At 43.2% G+C, this 12,760-nt stretch overlaps 5 protein-coding genes across 5 annotated transcripts; 3 read left to right on the forward strand and 2 right to left on the reverse strand.

Moving 5' to 3' along the window:
• Window positions 1-1,181: 1,181 nt before the first annotated feature.
• PADG_03140 (uncharacterized protein) lies at window positions 1,182-2,540 on the forward strand (the record flags this gene model as incomplete). Its single annotated transcript, XM_010760453.1, has 1 exon — window positions 1,182-2,540. The coding sequence occupies one exon, from the start codon at window positions 1,182-1,184 to the stop codon at window positions 2,538-2,540; it is 1,359 nt and encodes a 452-aa protein (XP_010758755.1).
• A 185-nt stretch (window positions 2,541-2,725) lies between these two features.
• PADG_03141 (uncharacterized protein) lies at window positions 2,726-2,947 on the reverse strand (the record flags this gene model as incomplete). Its single annotated transcript, XM_010759973.1, has 1 exon — window positions 2,726-2,947. One exon carries the CDS (start codon window positions 2,945-2,947, stop codon window positions 2,726-2,728), a length of 222 nt encoding a protein of 73 aa, XP_010758275.1.
• Window positions 2,948-5,175: 2,228 nt separating this feature from the next.
• PADG_03142 (uncharacterized protein) lies at window positions 5,176-5,944 on the reverse strand (the record flags this gene model as incomplete). The annotated part of the gene is made up of 3 exons (XM_010759974.1): window positions 5,176-5,337; window positions 5,496-5,681; window positions 5,822-5,944. 3 exons carry the CDS (start codon window positions 5,942-5,944, stop codon window positions 5,176-5,178), a joined length of 471 nt encoding a protein of 156 aa, XP_010758276.1.
• Window positions 5,945-8,196: 2,252 nt separating this feature from the next.
• Window positions 8,197-9,817, forward strand: PADG_03143 (uncharacterized protein; the record flags this gene model as incomplete). Its single annotated transcript, XM_010759975.1, has 4 exons — window positions 8,197-8,264; window positions 8,325-8,351; window positions 8,438-8,931; window positions 9,099-9,817. 4 exons carry the CDS (start codon window positions 8,197-8,199, stop codon window positions 9,815-9,817), a joined length of 1,308 nt encoding a protein of 435 aa, XP_010758277.1.
• A 2,209-nt stretch (window positions 9,818-12,026) lies between these two features.
• Window positions 12,027-12,733, forward strand: PADG_03144 (uncharacterized protein; the record flags this gene model as incomplete). Its single annotated transcript, XM_010759976.1, has 2 exons — window positions 12,027-12,101; window positions 12,197-12,733. 2 exons carry the CDS (start codon window positions 12,027-12,029, stop codon window positions 12,731-12,733), a joined length of 612 nt encoding a protein of 203 aa, XP_010758278.1.
• Between the last annotated feature and the right edge of the window lie 27 nt (window positions 12,734-12,760).

Here is a 12,760-nt window from a genome sequence, read left to right on the forward strand (position 1 = left end):
ATAATCAATTTCCAATCTTCAAAAGTCCAATCTTTATGTTCAAGACAGAATTGAAGCCATTTCTGCCTCATTTTCTTAGTTAATCCAGGTTTTCATGTTGGCTTTGTCTTTCAAAATCCAGCAGTCCTCAGAATTCTCCATATTGTAATGGCAGAAATGTTGAATCCTTTCAGAATGAGTTCACCTGCAATATCAGCACAGTTCTTTTCTCGCCCATATCAATCAGTTTGCACCTTGGCAATAACCTGTTGCTGAACCTCAGATGTCTGTTTAGAAGGTCAGCAAGAGCAGGAAGCATCTTTTAACCAGTCATCTTGAATAGTTAGAGGTCGATGATTTGGTTCAAAGCCTCTTTCTAATGGCGTGAACATATATTAGGTTGATTAATTGAACAGATAGGCCAGTTATCTCTGAGATTTCATTCAATAGAAGTCTTTCCCCCAACAGATTTGAGTGTAACCACAAGAGCACAAGTAGCAATATCAGTATTTCAAGCCATATTGAAAGAAGAATTGAATTTGAAAAGGAATTTTAAAAATCATCATAAAGTGTGTGTGATTTTCAATCATGGCGCCTTGGCAGGAAGAAACCTTTGAAAGGGGGGGGGTTCCTCCGTAACTTGTCTTCGACCAACCAGAGCGTGAGAACTGCTCCTGTTTATTTTGCTGGTTGGTATCTCGGTGTACGGGCTATTGCAGTTATTGGTTACAAGGCCAGGGGAACGTAAATTCTCTTCGGTCAACCAGAGCGCGAGAATGCATCCGAAGCAGCCCCAAGAACGCAGTATGCAGTAAACTCCATATTTCAATGATCGCTGAAAAAGGAAATTCTCTGGCAAGAGACAGGCACTAAAATAATTGCTGCTCTTCGCTTCTGCTCTCTCCGCAAAAAAGGGGGGAGTGACTCTTAGTCATCATACCCCCTATTACGCGCTCCCAATGAATCTCTCTCAGCGTTTTCTTGCTATTTCCTCTCCATCTAGTTCAATGGATGCAGATACACGCTTCTTCACCCCTACCATTCCACCACTCCATCGGAACCAACCACATCTTATTTTCTAGTATATTTTTTAGGTTCAGAGACCTTGACCGCGTGCAAAAGGGAATCTGGACGGCAGACCAGCGGTCTCGTCACCCAAATCGGCCCCAAGGCTCTTGCGTCTTACCTGTGATCAAGTGACGATGACTTCTGCTGATGAGATCGCCGAGGCAAAGGGTGAAGCAGAATGGATAGCTTGGAAGGACAGAGTTCTGGGTTCCATAGAAGAGATAGCTGATTTCGTCGCTCGGCGTCGCCAGGGTGGTGATCCCGAGAGGATTGTCCACTATTATCGGGGTTCCTTTAATATCTGCATTCGTATTAAATTTAAAGATACTTGCTCTGACGCTGTAATCCGGTTCACTAAACCTGGGTTTACAGCTTTCCGGGATGAAAAAGTGGAGAAAGAGGTGCAAGTTATGAAATTCCTTCGCCAACGAACCAGCATTCCTCTGCCTCGTTTGATAAGCTGGGGTTTAACTGTGGACAGCCCTCAGCAATTAGGACCTTTTATTATCATGGAATATGTCGAAGGAATACATTTGTCAGACATCTTGAAAAAGCCGACTGCGAACAATCAAGAAAAGGAAATACTAAACCCTGATATCGATGACACCACATTGAACATTGTGTACCGTCAGATAGCTGATTTCATGCTTCAACTTTACAACCTTGATTTCACTCACATCGGAGCCATATCGGAAGTCGCTGAAGGCGCAAATACATGGGCCGTCACCGGAAGGCCCTTGACGTATAATATGAACGAACTGGCCACATGCACGGGTTATCCAATTAATCGATTACCTACGGAGCGCTTTGCATCTGCAAATGAATACTTCAAGAGTCTTGCGGACCAACACTTGGTTCATCTCCACACCCAGCGCAACCTCTCCATTGATCCTATGGATGCCATGAGGCGGTATATTGCGCGCCATCTGTTTCAGCAGCTAGCTGCAAAGAACTGTATCAATGAGAACGGTCCCTTCAAACTCTTTTGTGATGACTTCCGACCTGCAAACATTCTGGTGAACAGCGAAACCTTACAGATCACCGCAGTCCTTGACCTTGAGTTCACAAATGCTATGCCCGCACAGTTCGCATGTGATCCACCCTGGTGGCTATTGTTGGTAGGCCCGGATATGTGGTTGGAACGAGGCTATACCATGGAAGAGTTTGTGGCTCAGTATACACCCAGACTGGAACAGTTTTTATACGCCCTGGAGCAGATAGAGGCTGAGAAGTGTAGCAGAAAGCCCCGTATGCAACGCATTTCCAAGCTAATGCGCAACTCTTGGACGAGCGGAGAGTTCTGGTTCAATTTCGCAGCTAGAAAGAGCTTAGATGTGGATGCGATCTTTTATCACCAGTTAGACAAGATTTACTATGGGGGCAAAGCTGATGTCAACTTGCTTGACGACAAGCTACGAGGAGACTTGGAGTCATTTGTACAGATGAAGATGGAGCAGAATGCGGCTTATGAGAAGGAATATGCATTGTTGTAAGCCTACAGTGAATCTTCTGACATGAAATCATCAGCAACACTATGAGTTCTCTCCACAATCTCAATAAGGCCCACAATTGACGGCCATCAAGTCAAATAGCGGAGAGAGGATCGGAGAAACCTAGGACTCTTAGAATTCATGGTCCGTAGCAACCAATACTTTGAGTACTAACTTGAAGCCAACTCTTAGGTGGTGGCACTTCGACCTCCTTGTCGACGCTCCTTAGAATCTCTCCCTGCCCTTTCCATCAATTCTCGGTTAGCCTGTTGCTTTTCTCTTATTTCCTTCGTCTCTTCTCTGCGTTCCCTCGACGCTTTCGCGGCTAGCTCAAGTAATTTTTCGTCCTTAGGCAATGGGAGCTTATAGGACAGGTTATTCCCTTCTCCAGCACCGCTCGTGGTGCTCATATTTATTTATTAATTTTTTTTTTTTTTGAGTTGACCGTAACGCCAATTAGAGGGCTGCTTGATAAAGGTTCTGGCTGCGTGAGACAGACGTTCTTGATAAGGTGGTACGAAAATACAAATTTGCGTTGATGGGGGTGCTTCCGTTTGAATATGGAGGGGGGGATGCCTATCAGAGATATATTTTACAAAGGCTGCTCAACATGGATGCCCGCAAAACCGGATATCTCTATATGCCAATGTGTCTTCTTCGTGTTCCATCCAGGCAGACAATGTATTAGAAGATGGCGCGAAGTCCCGGCCATCTCAAAGGATATCCTGCCCGTAGAATAATCATAGGTCTGATGTATTTAGTGCGGGATGACCCAATGTGGAGCCCAAGACTTCTCATGGTTCTCACCTGCTGATTGTGCGCTTCGTGGCTCGGATCTCGTCTCTCATCCTACTTTTCGGTGCTGTTACGAGCATGATTGGATTTGATGCATGCGTTTATGAGTGTGACTCCCTCTTACAGGATGGCACCGCTCCGACGGCATTCTTGCGTCTTACAAGCATTCCTATTGTTTCAAAAGAAATTCCGAAGCGCAAGTGTTTCTCTCCCGGATCGACAAGGTTTTTATTCTTTTATTTTATTCTTTTTCTTTTTTTGACAAAAATGGAAATACGTGGCACTGGGCAATTGGACAAGGACAATTAGTTGTCAACCGAACTGACCAACTATATCGGTAGGTTGCGTTAACTTTGTGAACGGGACGACCCGGAAGGCACCACACAAAATAACATACAGTCGTAGAATCAGAGAAGGACAACTTGGGTAGTATTGCGTAACAGTAAATTACTATCCAATAGCCACTGTTATTCCAGGCCGCGACCTTATCATCACCCTCGCATGCGGAACAGATCAGATGGCAAATTGAGTTCCCCTATATAGGACACACTTATAACTTCCAATGGACAAGGAAGCCGTGAAGCCGGATAGCAGAAAGATATCGTGAGGAGGCAGTGTTGGTTTATGCATACAGCCTTGGAAGCAAGACAGCTTGCACAAGTGATTGCTATGGTCTGGGGGGGATGAGGATGCGGATGCGGATGCGGATATATAGGCTGGGATTTTTTTTTTTGATCGACTATTGTCCGTCCATCTTTTGATTGCGAGCAAACACCCCAGGCTACCGTGACTTTCCAACAAGGATCCTGTCTTGGTAACTCGCCGACTCCGCTGGCTTCTTGATGGGTTCGTCCCCGAAAGACATTGAAGCCCGATGAGAAACGTTTTTGCAGTTATAAGTCACGGAGTGAAGGATTTGCTGGTTTTAGCCATTCATCCTTTCCTTTAGACAAAATTTTAGCATTCACTCATTCCATCGAGGTGACGATGAAATGATGGCTCATTAGTACGTGATTACTTGTCCAGGTGGATCATCATTTCCCTGATTTCCATAATCATATAAATAACTATTTGCGTCTTTTCTTTGGCATCTTGAACGCTTCTGTAGATTTCTTTTAAAGAGTATTTGAGAGAGTATTCTGCGAAGGGGGGGAGGGGGGAGCAAAACTTGAACCCTGTATATCAACACCTTCGACACCTGGAGAAAGTCCAGTTGATTCTGAGAAACTCAGCCCAGATTGACATAGAACCTCAGGCTGGTGTAGTGTCTCTGACTCCTGCGACGTGTCATAGACAGTCGGTAGATCACCAATAGCGGAGCATAATCTTTCAAAATGAAAAGGTGCCCATCACAGACTTGTAAGATGTCCATTTCTCTCTGCCGTCCAAATCCGCGAAACTGAATTTCCGAATTTCCGAATGGAACGACGATAATAGGTGGTCTTCTCTCCGTGGATCACAGGGTAATGGCCGTAGATCTTGACCATTCGATGATCATGTAAAACAGAAAACGCCAGAATCTGTCCATGCAGCTCTTTCTCACGCTTCACGAGCCTGAAGAGCCTGACGTATCCACTTACTGAGAGAATCATGCTGTGCGTATTCTGTCGATCTGCAATATCAAGTGCCTCCTTTCCGCACTTCACTTCGGCCCGTCATGAATGGAAAAAACATGTATGATGTTCTCATAACGAAAGAAGTGTCACCAACCTCGCCGACGAATGGCGCAAGTTTTTCAAACTGGGTTTCAATAAAAGATGCCGCCGAATCCTAGAGCATAACCCGGCTGCGGCCGGGGTAATTAAAATTGTGAGATCGCGAAGGTTGCAAAAAAAAAAAAAATCTATGCCAATTGCTGAGATTTGTCAAGAGAAATTGACCCATCCCAAGCACCATTCACACTGACAACCAAATGTGGGAATACGCTGTGACTGAGGTTGATTGCATTCTCTGCTGACGGAACAATTAATTCATCTATAATGTGAATAACTCCAGTCTCGTTCTTCTTTTGTATCCTTCAGCACGTTGATACACAGTTCCATTGGAAACCTCAGGATTCGCACTCAGTGTTTGACGAGAGATAGACTTGCTGTCGCTATTAATATAATCGGCATGGCCATACATAAAACAGCCGTCATAGTATCATAGAGGCAATTAAGCTACCTCTAGATCGATGGCTCTGGTTGAAGGGCGATTGATGCTCCCGTGTTCCTTTATTCTGTGGACTGCGTCGTCGCCAGAGTTGGTAGGGCTCATACACTGTCGTTTTTCAAGGCGCCTGGCTGGACGCAGCAGTGGCTGCTCAGATTCCCAGGCTCGCTTCCGTTTACGATCGTTTACTTGTATTTCCTGACCATGAATATTAGTTCTCCATAACAACACCGAGGAAGATGAGCATCATAAAGTCTTTCCGAGTGAGCAACTCGTTGGGAGGTTTAGTTTCCGGCCCACCAGGAACAATATCTTTGAGAGAGGAGTGCACCCTTCACTCTTCGGCAAGGACTGTGTAGTGCTTCTTTCTGAACGAACAACTCATTATTGCCCTGTAACGTAGTTAGACGATTGACGCCCTCTCCTTTTCTGGTGTTTTGCTTGATGCGAAGCCATGTCATTGGGAGAGAGAGTAGCAGGTAGTTTTACGTTGCTGAGCAGAGCGCTCACCTGGATGGAAGAACCATGTTGATTGAGTGCCAGAGTCGGAGGCTCATCACGGATTTGGATGAACCAGACCTTGGTATGGGACAGTGGATGGTTGCCAAGGACAGGACAGGAGAGCATATGTAGTATTTATGCAACCGCCCACACATTCCTACAATGTCGGTATCGTATTCCATGAATGCTTACTCGAGACCCTAAAGTGGGTGGATAGAGACTCCTCTGTCGAGATCCAGCATATCTTTCTCCTCCTTTTCATAAACCACGCTGCCCCGGAGATAACATCTTGTATTGCTTAATGAGCTTGTAAAGAAACTTCTTTGACTACGGCGGAATTCCATCATCCCTCAACCGCCAGAATGAGACGCCCTTGCTATGCATTCCTTCGCACGACCTTCATCCTCACGCGTCGGCCAATATCGAAGAGGAATTGATCTAAGGTCAGGCTCTGAAGTTCTCTCGTGCGGTATAGCTCATGACTTCGATCAATGACCGTTCAACGCACGAAAAACTCATGGCCCGGACTTGGCCCGATTGAATGACATGGGAACAGCGGAATATATGGTCAATTTAACGAGCTTTGTCTAATTTGAAAATAAATAAATATTTAAAGTAACTGATATTATATTGAGTTCTAAGGAATTTAAGTGAAGTTTATTTTAAAACTTTGAAATATCAAATTTTAAAATAATGAAGAGAGAGAGAAAGAGAAAACTACAAGAGCAGAGTAGTCTCAAAGATATAAAACGTAGAAACTATAGTTTTAATACTCAAGAATTAGATTCAAAATGAGAAAATTAAAAAAAATAAAGACTCTCTCTTTTATATTTATGGATATAAAACTTGAAGGAAATTTAAGTTCAAGTTACGCTTAAGTAACAATCTTCTCTTTAACTTTGATATAAAAATCAGGAATAAATCGATCTCAAATGCTAACCATATGCTTAAATAGCAAGTTTAAACATAGTTAATTTGAAAGTATGCTTAAATGTTTAACTGCTGTGAAACTTATATAAAAACATATTTTTTAAGAAATAATACTTACAATTCTCTATACAATCACTTGTACTCTTAATTCTTAGTTACCTCTTCTATTTATAGATAATTTTTGTCTGTTTTTTTTAACTAACTAATCAAGCTTACTCATTCAGCTTCTCATTGTTAATCAACTTTATGTGACATTGCTGCTGGCACTCTATCTCAGTATTGTCTAGTTACATCTAAATTCAAATCTTCTGTTTATTCATTAAAAACTTAGTTTTTGAAAATTCAGTAGTAATTCTTTCTATATAAATTTGAAGCATTTTTTTATTAAAAATAAAAAGCTTTGAAAAGAAAAAATGAAGAAAATACTTGAATCTAAGATATATTTAGAAAGAGATAACTAAATAAGTAAATTTTGTTTTACAATATCTTTCCCTTAATTTTCAATTCTAAAAAAAGACTGCTTTAAATAGTTACAAATTGGGTTAAAAGACTTCAACTTCGTGAATTGAATATAGAATTACTTATTTGACTCACATTTATTAAAAAAAGAGTATCTCAGAAGAATGTCTGAGGTTTGACTATAATAAAAACCTTCAACATGGAAAATCTTTAAGTATATATAAACTTATATGAAGACTTTAGAAAAAGTTATAATGCATCAATATATATTGTCTTCAATGAACGATATTACATTGAAGATTTAAGGGTTCCAAAACTAAAGTTGTTGGGTAGTTGGGTATACCTTGCGTTCAGTGTAAAGTGCGGTCTCTAGTGCCTCTCTTGCGCGGTCAGTTCAAGGTGATATTCGTATCTTTTGCAGGCAGAAGATGGCCCATAGTACGGAGAAAAATATTTCATTTATGACAATAACTCCTGCTTTTCTGTAAGGTTCTGTAAGTAGTTGGAATATCTTCCGCAGATCTGTTGCCAAGTGTGGGTCAACCCTCGAAGTGTGGCTGACGCTATCAACTACGTCGCAAACTTCACTAACCGCCCAAGAGTTGTCTCAACTCTCTTTTCCATCGCAATTCATCGGTTTCTTCTTCGTCTTTCTCTTCCTCCTCGTTATTTTGCTTTTCTGTTGTGGACCCATTGATCAGCTGCCCCCTTTTTGGGTGCATTACGCAGTGGAGTTCTCTCTTTTAATTCTCCATCTTAGGCTTGTCGTCTTTCGTTGCCCTTGCGATCTCGTACCTCCCCCTTACGCTTTCAACAAGCCACCATGGCCAGCACGCTCCCAAACACTCTGCCGTTTTCAAAGAAACCTCTCAGGACTCGAATAATCATCTCGTAGGGAACCGCCGTCTATATCTCCATTGAAGAGCGAACTTTGCTAATCTCTTACCCCAGATACATTTTCGACTATGTCATTCTAGTGTACGTTCCCTCAGAATACGATAACTCTGACATGCGACCTCCTTCCACGCTAGGTATAGTACCGCCTAACAAAGCCCCATTTCTAGAGCTCTCGTCGCTGGATTCTACATTCTTGACCACATCGAACCTTTCCACCAACCTTTCTCCCTGAACAATCACTCCCTATACTACCCATATACTGTCCACGAACGAATCTCCATCCCACTCGCACTAGCCATCTCTGGAGGCATCCCACTTGTGATCATCTTCTTCTATACCATTGTTATCGATGGCCTTTTCTCGCACCATAAACCCACGACCTCGTCCGGCAAAAGGAAGCTGATGGGTCCATACAGCCTAAAAGATAGACTGTGGGAATGTAACTGCGGATTTTTGGGTTTATTTCTGGCCCAAGCAAGCGCCTTTGTGATTACGGGCGCCGTTAAAAATGCCGTCGGCAAACCGCGACCAGATATTATCGATCGTTGTAAACCAGAAAATACTGGATCTTTAGGACGGTTTGATATGGTGACTTTTAAGATGTGTAACACATCCACACCTTATCGCATCTTGCAGGATGGGTATAGATCATTTCCATCAGGTATGTGGCCTCTAATATAAATGTATTTTTTGTTTGAGTGTATGTACATATACTAACACATATCTTAATATATTCAGGGCATTCAAGTTGTAGGGCAATCATGTTCCATATCTATTTTTTGCTATGTTTTTATCGTTGTTGATATTAATATATATTCTTTTGTGTAGCTTCTTTCGCCGGCCTCTTCTATCTCTCCCTTTACCTAGCCGGCAAACTTCATGTCCTAGATAACAGGGGTGAAGTGTGGAAAACATTCATCGTGTTATTCCCAACCCTTGGAGCTGGGCTGATTGCTGTAACGCGAATAATGGATGCCCGACATCACCCCTTTGATGTGCTATTTGGCTCTTTCCTAGGCATATTATGCGCCTACGTTGCCTACCGCCAATATTTCCCACCCCTCGAGGAATCGTGGAGGAAAGGGCGCGCATACCCGATTAGAACCTGGGGAACTGACCCAGTTGGCCCTCCAATGGCGGGACGAAACCTCTTTGATCTGGATGGATCAAACGATGATTCAGTTGCACCCCTTCGTCCTGCAGATCTGGAATGTCAAGTTAGACCAACTGACCAAAACAATGGGTCCACACACAAAACCCCACCTGTACGCCGTTCTTCAACCGACCAAGCATCTTCGTCAGACCCTTACTTAAGACGAAAGCCGGACGTGGATCGAAACTACTCTTCATCAAGAGGTGACTCGATCGGTATGGCATATGAAATGCAGCCCAGTGATGGGACTCGGACTCAACGCAGCAAGTCCAACAATGTCTACCAGCAACAGACGAGCTATCAGCCATATCTGGGAGCTCAATCGCTCAATACGGCACACACTCTATCAGAAGGGGAAAGTGAACGTCCCGTGTCCCCCACCCAGTTATATTGAAAAATTGATTAATCAACCATTAACACTCTTTAAATAAAATGAGAGGAAAAAAAGAGCAAAGAAAAGAGCAAAGAAAACCATAAAATAGACAAATGCCTATTTGGGTTTATGAAATTTAATTGTTTACGACGCACCTGTTTTTCCTTCACATGCCTTACCCTTTTTGTACTGGTTACCGTGTCCTCCCAATCTTTCTTCTTCGTTGTCAACCGTTGCATTTATGCTATACATATATATATACTCTTTTTGTCCGCCTTTGCTTACCCCGTCCATCGGCAATCAACGTGGTTCCTATTGGGAGAAAATACAGGATTGTACGAGTTGACTGTATTTGTTGGACTTGACTTGTCGAGTTACCCCCTCTCCTCCCCCACTCCATTTATACATTGGGCAAGCACCTCTCTTAATAAAGGCCGACGATCCAATTTTTGATCTTGTCAAACAACGTCTTTGGGTTTCATGGTTGATTATACATATGTATATACATGGTTGTTCCCCATCTCACCTCTTGCAGATAGAGAAATTATCTGGCATTGATGTCGACAGTTGCTTTCTCCCATACTGGCTCACGATCTCCGTTTTGTCTTATCACCATATCATTATCCATCCTTTTTTTTGTTCCCCTGTGTTGTTTTGTTTTCCTTTCCTTTTTGTTAAGTCTTTTTAAGTGCAATTGCGTTTGGCCTACTTTCAATGGAGGCATTTTGTTTACGTGGGCATAATTTTTGCCTTATGTTCTTACATACGTACTACTGTACATCTTATCTTTGCCAGGGAGGGCTTGGGTTTCACAATATGATCTTTTTTTACTGTTCCTGCTTGTGTCTAACATCCACTCTATGTTCCCCCAGGCGTGGTCTTTGCTGTGACCTTTCAAGTTTCATTCTGTTGCGTATATATTTCTTTTTTTACTCCGTCTATATCTTGATGCTGAGGGCGGATTATCCTTGAAGAGTGAGGATCTTTTATCTTACACCTTATGTCCTCTAACTTCGTCTTTTATCCATGCCCTCCTTCACCGCCAACGGGTCTATTCGGAGACCAGTGAGGGAAATTGAAATACCTTTCTTTTTGTCAAATGGTTTCTTTGACTCGCCCCTGGTATGTGTGGCATTTGGGAAATGGGGTGAATGAGGCAAACCAAGGGATTAAAAAGAATCCTCCCTTTGAAATTCCGTTCCTTCATTCTCCGTAGTTTTCTTCTATGTTCTTACTCTTCGGTGAAGAAGTGTTAGTTTTCACGATGAGTAACTATCATCTTCCATGGCTTTGCTGAATTGAGTGTATCCACATGCATTTTGTGCTGTTCATTCATGGAATATGTGATTGAACATTTGGTTTTCATGTAGTTCTTCCAAGGGTCAAGAGGGCCAATGTTTCCAGGAAACTCATGGACAAATAAAATGTCTATTGTTTTATTCCTTGTTGATTGGCATTCCATGCTTGCTTCACTAAATAACATGGGTGACTCGGAGACCATCACGTGCCCTGGATCAGATCAGATCAAATACAATGTACAAACGTACGAAGTATATCTCAAGTAAACAATAATTGATATGTAGATGTAGATAATCTGGAGAACACCTTAAATTCACACACATCGTTCCTTTCACTGGACTTTTCAGCGTCAATGCGCCCAATTCTTTCTTTTGACATCCAACTGCTTATCGATAACTGGATCTGTCCAATGTTGGTGGTTCACTGGGCTGCTAGGGGCTCAATACCCCGCCATCGACTTAAATCCTTCAGACATTCCCAGCCACCTACATAGGTCCAACAGCCAATCACAACAGCATTGTCCCACAGCCTTACAGCATTACGTCCGACTGGTCGGCTGCTGGCGCAGGTTGTGTTGATGTGGTTGGTCGTATTAATATCAGAGTCTCGCGCAGATCTCGCCTTATGTCGTCCTCGAACACCTTCACTATGCATCTATCCTTCTCATGCTTACTGGGACGAATAAACAGCCCTCTCTGAGTGCGGAAGACAGTCGTGCGTACAGCAGCCACTGCGCATCTTTACTTTTCTGAAGTGATAGAACGCGCTAGAACTTGTTTTTATTGCCGTGTTGTTCGAGTCTTGCGCTCGAATCTTACGAACATCTATTCATCCAGACACTGGTAGCCGCAGCGAAGCTGATAGCATCTGCTGCTATATCTACCACCCATCTTAACTTTCGAAGTGTGTTAAAATCTTTACGCTTGCAAATATGATTGCCGGTTTTTTCTTTATCTGTTGGCGGATGGGCCAAATCGTTACCCTAATCATCCCGATTGGCATTCTCGTAAGTACAGAAGCTGAACAGAAAATCCCTTCCACATTGATCCATTCCCATCCCTATTATAAATAAATCATAAGCTAACAAAGCCACCTATTCAGTCCTGGTTTGTCGACGGCTTCGTCAAAAACAACCAACTAACCCCAACCTACATCCTCGTCCTTTTCATCACTACTGTCCTCGGCGTCTTCTGGGCCCTCGACACCCTCATCCGACACTCCAACGCCAAACGCTCCGCCTCCTTCGTCGCCTTCGTCGATCTCCTCTTCGTCGGCGCTTTTATCGCCGGGGTCTATCAACTGCGACGCATCACCAACTCAGACTGCGGCAATTTCCGTCTGGACCCATTGACAATTTCCTTGGGACCCTTCGGTTTCGCGGGTCAGCGCTCTAATAACCCGCTGGCGCGCAATCCGGGTAAGGTCTGCGCAATGCTGAAGACGGCGTTTGCGTTTGGCATTATGAACATTGGTTCATTTTTTGTTACGTCAGTGCTGGCGTATTTCATGCATCATCATGAGGAGGAGCATGAGAAAAGCTCGCGCAGCAGACGAGGCTCGCATTCTAGCCGTCGTGGCCATTCAAGTTCTCGGCACCGAAGAAGCAGCTCGGGGAGACAGCCTGTTTACAATGTCTAAGTGATGAATTATATCTCCTCCTCTTTT

This window comes from Paracoccidioides brasiliensis (assembly GCF_000150735.1).
Source record: "Paracoccidioides brasiliensis Pb18 unplaced genomic scaffold supercont2.3, whole genome shotgun sequence".
In the NCBI taxonomy this organism is placed as follows: Eukaryota; Fungi; Ascomycota; class Eurotiomycetes; order Onygenales; family Ajellomycetaceae; genus Paracoccidioides; species Paracoccidioides brasiliensis.